The sequence below is a fragment of the Labeo rohita genome, chromosome 4 (genome assembly GCF_022985175.1).
Source record: "Labeo rohita strain BAU-BD-2019 chromosome 4, IGBB_LRoh.1.0, whole genome shotgun sequence".
In the NCBI taxonomy this organism is placed as follows: Eukaryota; Metazoa; Chordata; class Actinopteri; order Cypriniformes; family Cyprinidae; genus Labeo; species Labeo rohita.
Window position 1 is genome coordinate 22,615,614 of NC_066872.1, and position 18,903 is coordinate 22,634,516.

Sequence of the window (18,903 nt, forward strand, 5' to 3'; positions counted from 1 at the left end):
AATCCTTAAGCTGAAACCATTGAAATAACATAATCATGCCAAAATTTCAGATCACACATGCTTTGTTAAATTGATCATTTAGAAAGAAAATTTAATAAAAAAAAAACACACATAAGAAAGTACATTAAAAAGCATTTTCCTTTAGGAAATGTCATGGTCAAAACAATGAAATAAATAGCTTGTTTGACCCTATTAGCGAGCTAGATACGTCATGACGCCGTGCGTTGCGGGTGGGACGTATATTCGTAGTGAACCATCCGCATTGTTGTTGGTTGTAGGCGAAGAATCGTATCGCCTCCCGTTGCCGGAAAAGAAAAGACGTTGTCTGTGAATGGCAATCAAACCAAGTATTTTCGTAGTGATTAGGAGTTCATTATTATAGTCCTGGCGGCCGCTTTGGTTAAGCATTTGCAGCATCTCAGATTTGTCCATGCAGATTTACATTGGTGGTCCTTGGATGAGAACATTGTGTACGGAATCACTGCAGGCCATCTCGCCATCGTCTTAGAAAGCTGCTCCTTTTTTATCCAGCAGGTCAGAGGTAATACGATCGATCTTAAAATAACCATTATTGTTTTGCGATTTGCTGGGATGCACCTGCTTTATAATGTATGGGAATATAAGGTGATAAGATTTGAATGTGCATCTTCATGGGGTCTCAAAACAGCGAACTGCCTACATAGACAGTATTTCAGCGGATCATGGGCGACCCCCAAAACACTGCCGTGATGTTGTAAAAATAGTTCGATTCGAATGTTTGGAACGCATATAAAATGCCCAGAATGTTTTGAATCGTATGTTTTAATGGTGTCTCTTATTTCGCCTGTGATGCCTGAAAATGTTTCGATTTGAAAAGCGTCCTAATTACGCTTACCCTGCTATAGTAAGTAATGCTATCTTGCAGTAACCTAATAATAACTTGGTAAACCTGTAGTTGTAGAAATACCCTGGACTTCAGTGCCGTGGTATACATCAGTACCAAATAACACATATTGCACTGTGCCATGGTAACAGTACTTTTAAATAACTTCATCTGCTGTGAAATAGATAAGCTGTTTAGATGCAGTCATGTAAATCACCATGGTTTGATATCTGTGATATCTACATCTAATTCAGCTGCACTGTTGTATTAGGAATAACACTGGTTCTGTTCTGTTCTGTTCAGCTTTGTGAGGATCCCCAATGAAAAGGAAATCTCCGCCACACAAAGTATCCACCCCTCAGCAGCTACCTTTCCCTATCAAACGTTCTTCAAACCGCGAGACGTTGACTTACGCCCAGGCCCAGAGGATGGTCGAACTAGAAGTTGATGGCCGGTTGCACCGGATCAGTATCTTTGACAAGCTCGACGTCATTATGGAAGAGGATCCCATGGCACAGGAAATTATGGAATGTACCAGCAATAAGGAGAATGCTGAAAAACACCAGCAGGTTTTGGTACGTTCTGCACGCCTCAGAAACAACCAGCAGAAAAAGAATGCTGCTGTCACCGCACAACATGCTTTAGTGCAAGGCAGCACTCTTCCTGAGCCCAAATTCCGCAAAGTGGATTACAATCTCCCAGCAATCCCAAGCAGACCTTCTACATACTATGAGTATGAGGAGAAAACTTTAGAAGAGCTGAATGAGGAGGTGGAATATGATATGGATGAAGAGGACTATGCCTGGCTTGAGCTGGTCAATGAGAAAAGAAAGAATGAAGGTCTTAACTCGGTGTCCCCCAATGCCTTTGAGTTCCTTCTTGACCGTTTTGAAAAAGAATCATTTTTAGAGAGTCAGGGCCAACAGAGTCTCCATTCCTTAATCGATGAAGATGCTGTTTGCTGCATATGCATGGATGGAGATTGCATGGACAGCAATGCCATCCTCTTCTGCGATATGTGCAATCTAGCTGTTCATCAGGATTGTTATGGTGTTCCGTATATTCCAGAGGGCCAGTGGCTTTGCAGACATTGTCTGCAATCCCCAACCCAACCCGCTAACTGCATCCTCTGCCCTAACAAGGGAGGAGCAGTCAAAAAGACAGATGACGACCAATGGGGTCATGTTGTTTGTGCTTTGTGGGTTCCCGAGGTTGGGTTTTCCAACACGGTCTTCATTGAGCCTATCGATGGTGTCTCAAACATTCCACCAGCTCGATGGAAGCTTACCTGCTACCTCTGTAAAGAAAAAGGTGTTGGGGCTTGTATCCAGTGCCACAAAGCAAACTGCTATACTGCTTTCCATGTCAGCTGTGCACAGAAGGCTGGTCTGTTTATGAAGATGGAGCCTATTAAAGAGTTGACTGACTCAGGTGTACCCACTTTCTCTGTGAAAAAGACAGCCTACTGTGGGGCCCACACCCCAAATGGCTCCATTAAAAGACCGCTTACCATTTATAATGAAACTAAGACAAATTACAGCCTTTGTCAGTCGATGGACAAAAAGAGCAGCAGAACGAGATTAAAAAAACAAAAGAGACTTAAGAACAATGAGGTGGAAGTGATAGCCCCAGTTCCATATGCATCTGTACCCAGTTTTTCGCCTGAAAGGTTTGTTTGAATCTTTGATTTTATAAAAGCTGGTGAGATATTGGACCATTTTAAGCCATTTCCGTGTAAATCTCAAGATATATATCTCATCAGGCTAAGTATATGAATAGATATGTCTTATCTGGCACATCATATTATTTTACAATGATCATGCAAATTTTAAAACGCTTCATTTCATTGTATACTGTCACATTCTCCTACAGGTTAAGCACGATCCTCAATCAAGTTTCTTTACAGAGGAAGAAGGCATTTGGTGAACTTGTCTTGAATTATTGGACGCTTAAAAGATTATCAAGGAATGGAGTGCCACTCAACAGACGCCTCCAAACTAGTCTACATTCCCAGAAAAATGCACGGCCGGTAAGTATATGCTTATGCAGTGTTGCAGGAATAATTAATCTAAACATGAAAATATTTCTTTAAGCAGCACTTCACATTATTGCATTTTAATAATAATTTACTTGAATTTGAAAACATTGAAATGACAGAAACAGACAGAAGAGGAGACTCAAGCATTGAAGGAGCAGCTGAAAGAGTGGCAACGGTTGAGACATGACCTTGAGCGAGCAAGACTCCTGTTAGAGCTGATCAGGAAGAGAGAGAAACTCAAGAAAGAAGAGGTACGAGAACAATATGCTGCTTTTAATCAAGACAAGCAGTTATAACAGTAGTGTTTGCTAATATCTTTAGTTTGCATACATATGTTATTGGATGATGATTCTTGTGGTTCTGTTGCAGATTATGCTTCAGCAGACATTAATGGAGGTCCAACTCACTCCTTTCACAGTCCTTCTGAGGGCTGTGCTGGATCAGTTACAGGAGAAAGACCAAGCACACATTTTTGCAGAGCCTGTCAGCATTAAAGAGGTTTGTCTGCAGTTTCATGACCTTTGACTTGTCAGAAGGCATTTCGGTAGGTACAGTGTCTATCCTTCAAATAATCAACAAATATGTGATTTGAATGTCTAGTCTCATTGTGTTAGACAATAAAATATTAAAATCAGCAAAATCAGGGTGCACAATATACACTACCATTAAAAAGTTTGGAACCGGTAATATTTAAAATGTTTTTAAAGAAGTTTCTTATGTTCATCAAGGCTGCATTTATTTAATTAAACTACAGCAAAACAGTAATATTGTGAAGTATTATTACAATTTTAAAATAATGGTTTTCTATTTTAATATATTTTAAATAGAAATACACTTCAAAATATAATTTATTCCTGTGGTGGCAAAGCTGAATTTTCAACATCTATTACTACAGTCTTCAGTGTCACATGATTCATCAGAAAACATTCTAATATGCTGATTTGTTGTCTATCTTAGAAAAAGTTGGGCTGCTTAATATTGGAACCTGTAATATTGTTCCTTAGGATTCTTTGATTAATAAAAAGAACAATATTTATAAATGTATATATTTTTTGTTGTTTTCTTTTTTTAAATTCAGCAAGGATATATAAAATTGATAAATTGTCTATTTTATTTTGAAAATGCTGTTTTGAACTTTACTCTTATTCAAAGAATACAAATATTAAGCAGTACAACAGTTTGCAACATTGATAATAAATCAGCGTATTAGAATAATTTCTTAAGGATCATGTTACACTGACTGAAGACTGCAGTAATAACTGATAAATTCTGCTTCTCCACCACTGGAATAAATTATACTTCAAAGTATATTAAAAGAAAAAAAAAATCACACTAATTCTCCATATTAATGTACAAACAACATAAAGATATTATTTTAAATGGTTGATATTTAAAGTATTTGTTTAATGGCATCTTTTTACTAAATACTGTGAATAAAGGCACTGATACTGATGCCTCTATTAAATTTATTTTGCAGTTACTAGGGATAAAATTTCTAATTATAACTGTTCATCAGTATTTTTGTATTCATCATTTATTAACACTTGGAGGATATAAAAATAATTTAAGTGAATGTTAAACAATATTGTTTTATCAATGACACCCCAAAGAGGAGGACACAGTGTTGAGCATGGCTGAGCTGTTGTGCTATAACGTCATCATATACTGCAGTGCTTGCCAAATGATGTTACTGCAAAATTAAAAAAAAAAAAAAAAACACTATGTTATTAAATGGTGCATTTGAAACAACACCTAAAGCCCTCAATTGCAAAGCTGAAGATGAAAAGGATTTTTTTCTTTCTGCGTGGTAATAACTCCAAACATGAGTAACACACAAAACACACAAAGTAAGCAAAGCTTCAGAAGAACAACATTTTGGAGTGGCTGAGTAATAGCCCAGACCTATTTGGAAAGAATAGAGGAGGGACAGGAAGCAATAGTGGAGGAAAGAGGACAAATAAAATTAATAGATGGTGACATTGTCTTCTTATAGTCATTTTATAGCCGCATTGTGTGTGCTTGTCTCAAAAATTAAGCCACACAGATGTCAGTTCTGATTAATGTATTTATTCTTGCAAACCCAAACTATCAAGAGGCTTCTCGCATACAAACATTGATGTTAAATGTTTTTAACTTTTAATTTCATTAATTATGTAACATAGCATTTCATTACTTTCTTTTAATTTATTTTGTGCTGTTAACTTGTTATAACACGCTGATGTAATGTGTGATTCATGCGGTCACAAAATCAGAGATTCTTGAAATTTAAAAGTTCTCTTGTTTTATGTGAAGAGGCTTTAAAGTCAGTATCCCTGATCAGAATTTTGTTCTTTTTCATGTTCCTTACAGGTGCCTGACTATCTGGACCACATCTTGCACCCTATGGATTTTTCCACCATGAGGAAACGCATTAACGCACAAGGCTACAAGAATCTGGATGAATTTGAAGCTGACTTTAATCTCATTATTGAAAACTGCATGAATTACAATGGCAAGGATACATGCTTCTACAGGGCAGCTGTTAGATTGAGAGACCAGGGTGGAGCTGTGCTAAGGAAAACTCGCCGAGATGTTCAGAAAATCGGCTTTGATTTTGAAACTGGCATTCACCTGCTTGAACCACCCAAGACTGAGCCATGTGCACCTTTCTCCTGGGATGATGGTAAATACACAATAGCTATACTGATCAGGGTACAAAATCTGTAATCCTAATGGCATTGTATGTTTTTTTGCTTATGTAAAAGGGATTTGCTTGTGGACAAAGCAAACTACACACAGTGCACCCCCTGTGATGGTATGAGATCATTAGATTACATGTAAACAAAGTGAAAATTACACATGCATACCCACTGTTATCTTTAATCTGTTCTTCAAAATATAGCTAAACAAATGTTTATTCAAGCACGTCTTTGTGTCTAAGCAATGGCCTTTTCTTGAGAAAATAGTGGTCAGTTGAGACATACTGCTCAGTTTAGTGCTTCCTTAAGACTAAGAATCACTAATGGAATCAGTGAATCTGAATAGCAAGTCAGATCCGAATAATTAAATTTTTTTGCAGTTCCCATACCAACCTTTTAACAACTCAATCATTAAATGTTGGCTTTTTACTTTACTTTTTTTTTTCCACTTCAGTGGACCGCTTATTGGTTCCAGCCAATCGAGAGCACATGTCATTGGAAGAACAGCTAAGGGAGCTACTGGAAAAGTTGGATCTGGCTACTGCAATGAAATCCAGCCCGTCTCGGAGCAGACGACTAAAGCTGCTTAAAAAAATCATTAGTGATGTGAGGATGGAGCTAAGTTTAAAGAAGGTTCTTCCTTCTGTTGGACTGGAGAATTCTTTAGAAGAAGAAGCCGGCTATATCCTTCAAAAAGGTTTGTTGAAAAATATTGGTGTAAATGTTTTTTAGAAATTAACCAGTTGAACGTCTGTCAAATCCTTGTGGGTAACACTTTGACATATCACAAAACCACCCATAATACTGCTCAGTTTTCAGAGAAAATGTAAAAACTATGGAAACCATCGTTCTAATGGTTTCCTTTACAAATATCATTACAAACAATACAAACCATCAATTTTGAGCTATTAAAACCATTAAAAATGGTTTTCTGTGGTGTGTTTTGTGACATATTCCATTAGGATTTAGTGGTTTTAACAAGCCACCAATAAAAGGTGACCAGTTATCAGTAGATACCCACAGGGTCCATTACAGTTTCCATTAAAATCAATACATGTCCCATTATAACCAGTAAAACCATTACAAATTCTGTGATGGTGTCTTTTTTTTTTTTCTGAGAAAGTCTGTTTGAAAAAAAAGAAAGTCTGAAAGTTTGTTGTCAATAAATTTAATCTGCCATGCTTTGCTTTGTTTTTTTTTGTGTTAAATTTGTGACAGTTTCTTCTTGTTTCATTCCAGGTGATAAATCTGTCCCACCTAAGCTTGAGCCATCTGGTTCTGCGCCGCCCTTCATTAATGCGGGAAGTCATTCTGAGCCACCAAAACTGAAACCAGTTGAACCCAGTCCCGACAAAACCCGGCGCCACCAGGATAGTATTTCCCAGCCACTCAATGGACTCTCCCATCTGGAGTTAGAGGACAGTGATGTCAGTGTAGTAGCTACATCAACTCTGGCTGAGCCATCAAGCCCAGTAAACCGACGAACGTCTGTGCTTTTCCGCAAATCAAAAAGCACAAGCCCTCAAAAGCCCATGAGAGGTGGTGAAACTCCAAAGGGCAGTTCTCGGCTAGGCACAAAAACATTCTTGTCAGTTGTGATACCACGTCTAGAAACATTGCTTCACACTAGAAAGAGACCACGGAGTGCCAGTGGAGACAGTGTTGAGGACAAATTGCCCATCAAACGCCTGGACACAGGTAGAACGTGCAGGAAAACAAACAAAAAAGGCAAGACCGACACAGTATGATTAATATAAATGCACATCAATCATAAATGCACTTTCAGGGGCTTTCGCACCAGAGGGACCTTTTCATAGTTCCTAGAACTACTGGCAAAAGTACCTGCTTTCTGGTGTGGTGGCACACCGTTTGGAGGAACTAAATTAGCTCCTACTTCAGAGTAGGGTCTGAAACAGTTCTATAGGAGCCACCAGTGAGTAAGTGTATGCTGATTTGACAAACGCACGTGAATCGCTAGGCATTTTTAAAAAGCCAAGTAAAAATTTATTTCACAAACATGAAAAAACATCTGATAACAGCATTTAGCTACGTGTTGTCTGCAGTGTTTTCTCAGATGATATGTAACACTGCAAGTTGTCATGAGAGATTTAGTCAGATTTTCATGTTCTTTCAGTCCCGTAAATTTTGTGTTTCCATTCCATTTCCGTTATCATGAAACCCGTGACACAAAAAAAATAGCTCCAATCACAGAATCCTTCATTCATCAGTTGTTAACATTTGTAAATGTTGCGAACAAAGACGTCGCTGTCAGCCGCTTCAGAGTTCCTGCTGCCGGTGTGAATGCAACCATGAAAACGGCCCAAGGGAGAAATTGTTTCTCTAGGAACTACCATGCTGGCTAGTTCCTAGAACTACGAGGTGTGAAAGCCCCTTTTGTAATAGGCCAAAGTGCATTTAAGGCTTTTCAAATTTGTGTCAGTAAAAAAATGTAAAAAAGTGTGTGCAAAGTATTGCACATGTGCAAAATGTGATTTGTCATGCGAACAACCAGTCTGTAAAAAAGTTTTACAGATTTAAGTAGTTCAAGTAAGCACAGTAGTGGTTTCAACCCAAATATGCAATAGATTAGTGGAACTGATTTCTCCGTCTTTCTCTTTTTCTTGTGTCTGTTAGGGCGGCCAAATGGTTTTGGTCTGAACCCGGAGAAGGAGTTGGTTTCTAGCAGGCAGCTGGAGCCTCGTCGCAGGTGCGCATCTGAATCCAGTATGTCCTCTAGTAGCAGGTGGGTAGTTGAAGTCATGAAGCACTTTTGAGATTATCAAATTCACCGTTGTGTGACATGCTTTACTTCATCAAAAAACAATTTTCAGTAGCATTTTGCTTATTTCATGTCTTGCAAGACATTGTCTTTATAGACCATAGACGTGTCTAGAAAAGCTGCATGATTTGGGTGAAAATCTTTAAAAAAAATTTTTGATAAAAATTGCTATTGCAATAATAATAATAATAATAAATAAATAAATAAATAATAATATAATTTTGTGTTTGTTTGTAGGGCTACAGAATTTTGATAGACATTCTGATTATGTATCCATAAAGCTGTAAAGTATTTAACCCTTTAGCATCCTCACTGAGAAAAATGCAGTGGATTTTCTTTATTTCATTTCATGCCTTAAGAATCAAACTAATGGCTTAGGCATTGCCAGCACCGTGCTTAATAGTTTGAGCTGCACATTGCATCCACAAGTACTCAAACACTCTGATTTATCTTGATTTATGTCAAGTGCTTGAGTAGTCATAATGGACATCCCTGTAACCCTGCAGCATTCCTTTTTTTTTCTTGTAGAAATTTTTGTCAATCTTCCACACCATCATGTTTTCTTGTCTGTCTTTAGTAGTATTGCAGTTAATCTACCGAAGTGTGGGAAGGGGAAGCCAGCCCTCATCCGGAGGAACACAGTGGAGAATAAAAATGAGATTATTGCTTGCATCGAGAGTAGAAACTTTGCTAAGGCTGCTAGAATAGCTGCTGGTAAGTATCCACATCTGTACGCTTTTAACTGAACTGTAATTTGATCCCAGTATATAATCATAAAAAAAAAAAAAAAAAGTATGGTTCTTTTGTTTTGGTACGCATATGTACCAAAGAAATACAGAGTTGTTTAACCACTGCACATAGTGAAATTAATTTAAGTCTTCTAGCTTCATATATCTTCATTTCAATCAACAAACTGATTATTAAATTCCAAGATTGATTTTTTTTTTTAGTCTATGCTGATTAGATTTAGAAGTTAATGTAAAAATAGACTTATGTGCAGTTTGATGTGTTTGGATACACTTTTTTTTTATTAATATATCTAAAAATAAATAGCAAAACGAGTAGTTTGGGCTCTGTTGTTAATTGTAGCCTTTAATAATGTAGTAATCTGCAAGTGATCAGGCTCCCTATATATAGTTTACAACATGTGCTGAGACTTTTTTTTTTTATCCATAAGAAAATTGTAATCGTAATTGAATTCATTTAAAGACAGAGCCACCGTTTGTTTAGTAAACCACAGTTTATCAGAACAAGAAAGAGCTTTATTGCTGAGTGTTTAGATGCACAAGAAATTTGTCTTGGTGTCAGGAGCTTCCAGTACAGAAAGTACAGACATAGCGCAGACATACATATAATTTAAGGTAATAAAACACTAATTATAAAGAGAGTAAGGAAAAAAAAAAAGGACAAAAAAAACTGACTTTAAAACCGAGTTGAGTACAGAATCATAATTCTTTTATATCATTTCACCTCAATTGTCCAGCCTTATAAAAATTCAGATTTCACTGCAATATTAACTGCTTCCTGAATTGTTTAAAATTATTGAGATGTAATTATTATTTGCTATATCACTATAGACATGTATATTATATGTCTGCACCATCATAACATGGTTGTTGATATTCCTGCTTTCATAGAAGTTGGCAACAGCAGTATTTGGATGCCTGCTAGTGCTGCTACAGTTCTGGAACCTCTCAAACTAGTTTGGGCTAAATGTAGTGGATACCCCTCCTACCCTGCCCTGGTGAGTCTGAGTATGCATGTGTAGAAACCAACTATTTCTATCTCTTTCTTTCTTTTTTTTCCCCATTCTCTTCCCTTTAAAGGAGTCAATTAGAAAATGCAGTTCATTAGGTTCTTTGGACTGGGGTCTGTCCAGTCCTGCTCATTGAGTACCACTTTCCTACAAAATTAACTTAAATAAATACCACTACATGAAAATAAGTGTCAACAGTAAAGATAAATCTCTAAGTGTGACAACTGACATCACAGCTCATGCACAAGACTGAAGCCATAAGCACCAAGGGGTTTGGCCAAATGAGCATCAGCTCAACAGTTTAATATGAAAGTATAATTAACACAATTTTCATCCATGACTTGTTGGACAAATTCAAGACAAACTTTGCTGTAATCCGTTCAAAACTGTTGAAAACTGTACCATTTTTAAAATGAGTGATATTTATATCTCCCCTATTGCAATACTCTCAGTACACCAAACAAATTGGTGGTTCTTTTATGTGTCACACTAAAGGACAGAAATAGTAGTTATTGAAGTATTTCTATTTAATTTTGAACATGTGGAAAGGAGAATGAAAATTATTTTTATAAAAACAATATCAACATGTTTTTTAAAACAAAATTCTATCTCTTAGTCAATCAGTATGTTACTGAAACTCTTCTACCCCAAAACTGAATGTGTGGCACAGCTAAATATGATCGACATTCAAACTATATTAAGATGTGAATGATTTCTATCATTGTATATGGCTACCCTTTTTTTAAAGCATCATTTTGATTATATTTAATTTTTGCATTGCTCTTTTAGGATCTCATCCCTTCTGGTGAATCCCTGTTAATTTTCTGTCTATATTTTCAGTGTCCTCTGCAAAAACATCAGAAAATAGTTTAATGTAATTATTGCATTTAAGAACACTGAAAATGCTAAAAAAAGAAAGAAAAAAAGAATAAAAATCAATTAAACAAATCTTATTTAATTATTTAAAATGCTTCTTAAAGAGTGTCCTTGTCCTCTGGTGTTACAGTACAGGCATCACACCATGAATCAAGTTCCGATGCTTTCCGAAATATAAGAATTGTATTAGATTGTTTGATTCATTCTTTTCAATAGTTTAAAAGTTTTGACGTGATAGACAATAGTAAAGATGTTTAATTGAGGCCTTGCTTTCTATCGTGTTTTTTTTTTTTTTTTTTTTTTTTTCTTTTTCTTTTTAAACAACTGGACTTCTTTGGATGTGGGCCTCATAGGGGCATTGTGTGGAGTCAACCAGTCAGATTAAATCTTACTAGATCAGAAATCTAAAGTGTGCTATTAGAATTATTTTAAAAAAATTATTCCATGGTCTGTCTGAATACTGGATTCTGATTGGCTGGCGGGTATGCAGTAAAACCGTTTATTGCACAGGTAGTTCCAAGTCAGTTTAATCACTGTTCTATATTAATGTGCCGCTTTAATTGATGCACACTAACTAACACACAGAGAAAGAGGCAGACATCGGAGATAGCTGAAGGCGCTGCACACACACTTAAACTTGTTGTCAACTGTTCCCTGTGATTTTTACTAGTGAAGAAACCTAGATACTAGATCGCTACATTATATTCCTCAGCATATAAAAATGTTGTTTTTGACGTAATTAACTGTTTGTAGAGAGGGACACGCAGCACGCAGGTAGCGCACACACACAAATGTTATCTTTCTCTTTCTCTCTCTCTCTAATTAATTTAAATAAATGCTATAATTCATTCAAATAAATGTGATCTTACTGCACCATTTCATCTCCATGTCTGAAGCGGACAGCGGAGTCAAAGTGCCTTAACTCAAATAAATAACTGTCATTTTTACCCATTCTGTCAAATATTGCGCTGCAAACAGCAATACTAGTTTTAACTTGTATATAACTTGGCAAATGACCATGGAATAAGTGGGATAATCAACGGCTTGTTGTGTATTAAAAGATTTTAAATGCACTTTGTGGAAGTGCATGGTTCTTTGGCCCTGCGTTGTGCATTTAAAATCTTTTAATGCACGGCAAACCGTTGATTATCTCTTACAAATTGATCTCCAGAGCAATATAGTACATGGACCAAGGGTGACCAGTCCTGCTCCTGGAGAATTACTGTCCTGCAGAGTTTAGCACCAACCCCAATTAAACACACCCGAACCAGCTAATAAAGGTCTTACTAGGCTTACTAGAAACTTCCAGGCAGGTGTGTTGATGCAGGTTTGTAATTAACTATGTATTTAATAACAAGTGAAAGATCATTTAAATCGTGTATATAATCTAATTAGTATTTATAAAAAAATAACAGTCAAAGGTTCTACTGTTTCCAAGATTGTCCTCATTTTCTATAACATGTTTTTGTTTTATTATAGATCATAGACCCTCACATGCCACGAGTGGGGTGCCAGCACAATGGAGTCTCTATTCCAATGCCCCCCCTGGATGTTCTACGTATTGGAGAACAGATGCAGTACAAGTCCAAAGAGAAACTTTACCTCGTTCTCTTCTTTGACAACAAACGTAGCTGGTGAGATTTAGATCCTAATTATTGGTGTTTGCCAAGTCAGACATCAGTACTACTATTGCTCATACTTAGCGATTTGAGCAAACTAAGTATTGAACATTAACTTGTCCTTGGTTGCATTTGGTTGAACTTCCAGTTAAAATTCACAATTCCAATTTTAATAAATGGCAAAAAAAAAGAACCTTAATGTAAAATTCAGACATTGTTAAAGACGATTAAATAGTCAGTAATGAACTAAGAGCAAATAAACAAATTACGAGCAACAGCACAAACAAAGATGCAAATGAAATTAACAGACTTTTAGGTTAACTGAAGTATTTAGGTATTGCCATTGGGAAGTATTGTCAAGCCCTGATATATGGAAGCCAGTTCCCGTCACAGCTGAGAAAGAATATGATTCTGTAAGTCATAATAATGAGAAACTAAATCTCGTAATAATGAGAAACTTTCTCGCAATAATGACTTAGTATCTCTTAATAATGACTTAGTTTCTCATAGTATCTTGTAATAATGACTTATTTTCTCGTAATAATGAGAAACTTTCTCATAATAATGCGATACTTTCTTGTAATAAAAAAAAACTTTGTATGTCTTTTATGCCTGTTCCAAGCAGCGGAGCAGAAGGAAGCTGGCGACACCTGCTGGTCAAAGCCATGTAAATGCGAGAACACAGCACATTATTTAAAACATTCTGCGTAATCCATAATAATAGCATAAATACCATTAACGATGAATTATCAGTATATAAGACCGCCTTCCATAGTATAAGGTCTTTATTCATTTGTAAAATTCATATTTTTGTCTGCAGCAATACTTCAATACAGAATGGTGATCAAACATATAGGGCAGGGGTCACCAGACCCGGTCCTGGAGGGCCGGTGTCCCTGCAGAGTTTAGCTCCAACCCTAATCAAACACACCTGAACCAGCTAATCAAGGTCTTACTAGGTATACTTGAAACTTCCAGGCAGGTGTTGAGGAAAGTTGGAGGTAAACTCTGCAGGACACCGGCCCTCCAGGAACAAGTTTGGTGACCCCTGATATAGGGGATGTTTACCACACGTAGCCCACGTCCATTAAAGAACGCTTCACATTGAAAGCTGTGTGCAAGCATCTTTCAAGCAATTTGGCATCCTTTCTAAATGATCATCTTAAAGATGTTTCCTGTATGTCTAGATTATCCTCCAGATGAACATGCACTTCAAATAGAAACAGCCACCTCCGTGAAATACGTGCGTTATAAAATGCTTAACGTGACCTTATGTAGGCTAAAGTATTAACCATGTATAGTCCATTAATAAACTGTATGTCGAATTTTGACATTTTATATCACTGTTTTCGTCCATAAAGCCATGTTGAGTTTTCTAGCTATATAATGGTTTTCTATGGGAGGAAAAATGTTTAACGTATATCGAATGTTGTGCTGTATTTATTATTATTATTATTATTATTATTATTATTATTATTATTATTATTATTAAACATGTTTCCATGTAACAAATTTAGACTAAATTTATTTATTTATTATTTGTTTGTAGAGAATTAGGCAAATAAAAACTTTATTAAGGCAGGACACGACAGGGAGAAACTGTTTTTTCCATCTACATCTATCAGTTTTTGAGATTTTGGGCTTTTTGGCTTTTCATAAAGCATTTTTCAGACTAGGAGAAAGAAAAGATCCAAAATACACTTAAGTGTTTGTTGTATTGCATTTTATCTATTTGTGTCTGCGGATTTCTAATATAGTTCATATCTTTAAAGGCCATTTTCTCAAAATATCCAATATTTTGGTTTGGTTTTTTTGAGTGATTAAAAAGAGAAATCCAAACTTCTGTCTTGAAAAACCTTTGAGAAAAGATTTTTGAACTCAACTTCATCCAGTGTTCAGGTTTTTGCTCTAAAAATCTATGCAAATTAGTACATATTTAAACAACATTTCAGAAAATTTGTAATACAAAAATGTTTGCAGTACTTAATGTAATCAATCAACTGGGGAAGCATGGTAATATCTATCTATCTATCTATCTATCTATCTATCTATATATATATATATATATATATATATATATATAAATATATATATATTTTTTTTATTCATTTGATTATGTGTGCTGTTTTCCTTGTTCAGGCAGTGGCTTACTAAATCCAAGATGGTTCCTCTTGGTATTGACAAAACTATCGACAAGATTAAAATGATGGAGGGCCGCACCTCAGCCATCCGCAAGGCTGTTCAGACTGCCTTCAACCGTGCCATGAACCATCTGAATCGAGTCCAAGATGAACCTATTAGCGACCTCAGTGATGTTGACTAAGACTGGCAATGCAGGCACATTTCAAAGCCTTCCTAATCGTCATTCCTGACTGGCATCCGCTGTGCGACTTCTGTATTTTCTTTTACTCCATACCTGCCACTCCTGTCTCATTTACACAGAAGTCCTTAATCAGTTCTGTAAATAATATTAATTGCTTAACACTAACTTATTCTTCAGATTGACTGTAATGGGTACTGTACATACATTTTTTTTTTTCGTATTTATACATTTTAGTGAATTATACCAAGTATATTTACTCATTGATGCTGGAACAAATGGACAAAATAAATTGTGTGAAACTAAAGCAAAAGAATACTGTAATCAGGGCTAGAACATAATGTGAGAGTACTTGCTTTTTATGTTTAAATTATTGAAGTTTGTACACACAGGCTTTTATTTGGCATTGTTTTTGTAACCTAAGAATGTTTTTACAACAATTTTAACATATATTGATGTATTTATATAACTAAATGTATAACTTTATTTGTCTTTTCATATTAGAAAGTCATGTTGTTATGAAAACCACAAGTGCGTTATTCTGATATTCTAATGAAACCAAAAAAAAAAAAAAAAAAAAAAAAAAAGCTGCCCAGACTTTTGTTTGTGTTGAGTGAGTGGTTTCAGCTGTTTTTGTTTTTTTTTTCTTTTTTTTTTTCTTTTTGTTTGTTTTTTTTTAACTGTTTGTATTTGTATGTGAGAACTCCATAATGGATGTAGGATACTGTACTTGTACTATTGTTAATTTATTGTGGGTTGGGTAGTACTTTCATTCACCAGGGAATGGATAAAAAAGGTTTTACTGAACTGTATGATTTTTTTTTTTTTAAGCCCCAGTGGCTATGCCTGTTTACAGTCACTTCCTTAATTTAGGTTTACTCTGGGTTGCAGTAGGGACTTTTTTGGATTTTTTTTTAAACCATATGTCAGTTATATTAGTGGATATTAGAATTAATAATGGAATTGTCCTTTTTTATTTTTTTAATAAATTCATAAATAAGCTAGTTACGTCTCAAGTTCATTAAAAATATACTCCACATACATATGTACTTTATAGCACATAATATTATTTGCATGGCAATTTAAAACAACTGTATGTAAGTTTGTTTTTGTTTTTTTCTTTTAACTTGAAATATCAGATTCAAAGTTTGTTTCTGTTCAAAATAGGCTTCTGTTTCTTTTCCACTATGGAAAGCCAAGGCAGCCATAATTATAAATAAATAAATAAATGTAAAAAGCAAATATAAATAAATATATAAATACATATACAAAGATAAGTACAAAAAAAAAAAAAAAAAAAAAAAAAGCAAAACAATAATAATAATAATAATAATAATTTTTTTTATTTCCTTATTTATGTATTTTTTTCCCCACATTTATTTTATTCTTTTATTTATACATTTATTTATTTTCACTTTTATTTATTTTCACATTTATGTATTTACTTACACATTTCTTTCTTTATTTATATCCACATTTATTTATTTTCACATTTAATTATTTCTACATGTCTTCATCCGTAGGGTAATGAGGAGGGCATGTTTTACCTCAGAAATAGCAATCCAGCCAGAGTAGGCAAGGGGTAAGCTTTGAGGCTACAGTGACACCTTGTGGTGCCCAAACGAGTGTGTAGCCTACATGATGCACATGTTGATAATGTGGGATGAATGACTTAGATGGGCAATATGGCCAAAATCTTATATCATCGGTTATTTCAATTTCTAAGGGAAGGCACAAATCACGTGGAAAGCGTGCATTTGCTGAAATTCGCGAAAGTGTGCAATCGCTTTCTTATGCGCTTTGTTTTTTTATTTTCACTTTTCAACACATACAACGCATGTTTCTAAAGTTTCGAGATAGAACCAGGCGTCAATTGATTTGTTGTATTGCGCCACTTACTGTGTGGACAGTCACCGCATCAACTGATTATAATGGCTTCTCTTGACACGGCTTTATTTTATACGGATTAATCACACATCTCAGGCCAGTCATCAACTGGAAATTTATGGAGTTAATTTTGTGCCAGTATTCATCAAACAAATTCAGCGTTTTGCAAATAAACACAATCTGCTTTGCAAAGAAAAACTCAACTTTCAACCAAATGCAAAGTGATTTGCAAATACAAAACTCTATCTGAGAGAAAATGCAGTGGTATGGACAAATATATGTATTGTGTGTTACAACTGTGAGACTCAGTTGTCATATAATGAGAAAACTTGGCTTGATTTTCTCACAAATACCTGCAGGCAGATTTTCTCACAAATGCAATTGAGCAACTTCCTTTCCCAAAAACAGCAGATGGCGCTGTCGGCCAATTTACGCTAGTCTCCTGAGACCCGAAACACCTCTTTAACTTTTCAGGGAATACAGCAGACCAACATGAGTGGGGAACAGGTGAGTTTCTGTTTTACTGTATCTAAAATGAACCATTGAGATGTTTTCACAAAGCGACCCTATTCTACAATGTCAATGAAATTCACAATAAGTGCTGTAAAGTTAAGAACTTTACAGCACAGATTGATTATTTCAAAAATCAGTAGTGACATGGCTAAACATTTAACTATGCAGTCTTTCCCTATAAAAATTGATTCATTCTCCGTACTTCTTTTCCTCTGTTGGATCACGGGATATATACATATGTTGTATACATACAATTGTTCAACATTCAAAACAATGCAGGAATATAATAACAATATATCACGTCACAATATATTGTACTAAAATGCAAATGTATTGTGGATGGCGACAACTGCGTACCAACAATTAAAGTGTTTTGAATTTTATTTTTACATTAGGTCAAGTAAGATTTATTGTCATTCTGCTATATATGTTGAGACAGCCTACAGTGGAGAGAAATATGGTATAAAGTATAAGTATAAAACTACACAGACAACCTAGTAGGCTAATTTAATTATGCAAATAGGTTACTATAATCAAACTAGTTTAAGTTCAGTTGAGCTTTATTGTGATTCAGCTATATAAATGTACCGAAACATAATCTAAACATTAATATTCCTTATGAAAATTAAGAATGGTTTTACTAAATAAATACCATGGTATTTGTAGTAAAGCTGCTATTATAGAAATGGTAACCTGCCAAAAAACATGGTTACCACACTTTTACTATAGTAAAACCAACTTTTGTTTTCAGAAGGGATATCATAGTTTATTATTATATTTATGTTTACATATAGCATAATTTATATACACGCCTTGTACATTTAAAACTAAAAGTGGCCTGTAAGGAGACATTTCATATTTCAACCAATATTTTACTCTGAATTCAGATTTTAGTCCGACAATAGCCTGTTTGGAAAAATCCGTCTAAAAATATACAGCTTTTTATATATATCAGAGCAAAATCATGAAGTTAAGAATCAAAGGCTACTGTCAGGAATTATATTTGTGGCTCTTCAAAATGCAAACATTCGTCATCTGAGTCACTCCGAGAAGAGTCCTTGCTGGCCAGAGTGTGTCTTCACCCGTATAGGCATTTTAGTATTACAATATATTGTGACATGATACAGTATATTGTTATTATACCCCCTGCGTTGTATAGATAGTGCCATCTGCTGTTTTTCTTTTTTTGAAAAGTTGCTCAATTGCATTTGTGAGAAAATCTACCTGTATGCATTTGTGAGAAAATCAAGCCAAGTTTCCCCATAAAAAGGCAACTGAGTCTCACAGTTGTAACACACAATACATATATTTGTCCATACCACTGCATTTTCTCTCAGATAGAGTTTTGTATTTGCAAATCTACGGAGCCCCTTAAGGGACATGGTGGCGAAAAAATCAGAGTGAGTAAAAAAAAAATTCAGGGTGGGAGGAAAAATATTTTTCAGAAAAAAAAGAAAGCCCAAATAAGGAATTATTAAAAATATATTCTATGTACCTGCAAGCAGATGAGCCCATATGAGCTCATAGAAAACCGCACTTAACTTGGCTTAAGAAGACAGTGATATAAAAAGCCAA

General features: G+C 35.3%; 1 protein-coding gene across 5 annotated transcripts; it reads left to right on the plus strand.

The window, feature by feature from the left end:
* The first annotated feature begins 263 nt into the window (after positions 1 to 263).
* On the plus strand, positions 264 to 15,926 carry brd1a (bromodomain containing 1a). 5 transcript variants are annotated; one of them, XM_051107652.1, is made up of 13 exons: positions 264 to 541; positions 1,166 to 2,531; positions 2,735 to 2,891; positions 3,020 to 3,151; positions 3,270 to 3,398; positions 5,250 to 5,562; positions 6,033 to 6,275; positions 6,818 to 7,306; positions 8,213 to 8,321; positions 8,935 to 9,071; positions 9,995 to 10,101; positions 12,469 to 12,623; positions 14,748 to 15,926. In XM_051107652.1, exons 2-13 carry the CDS (start codon positions 1,183 to 1,185, stop codon positions 14,929 to 14,931), a joined length of 3,504 nt encoding a protein of 1,167 aa, XP_050963609.1. In that variant the 5' UTR covers positions 264 to 541; positions 1,166 to 1,182; the 3' UTR covers positions 14,932 to 15,926. The 5 variants fall into 5 exon arrangements, with proteins under 5 accessions (XP_050963609.1, XP_050963611.1, XP_050963612.1 ...); XM_051107654.1 differs by having other exon boundaries at positions 8,938 to 9,071; XM_051107655.1 differs by having other exon boundaries at positions 6,818 to 7,276.
* The last annotated feature ends 2,977 nt before the right edge of the window (positions 15,927 to 18,903 follow it).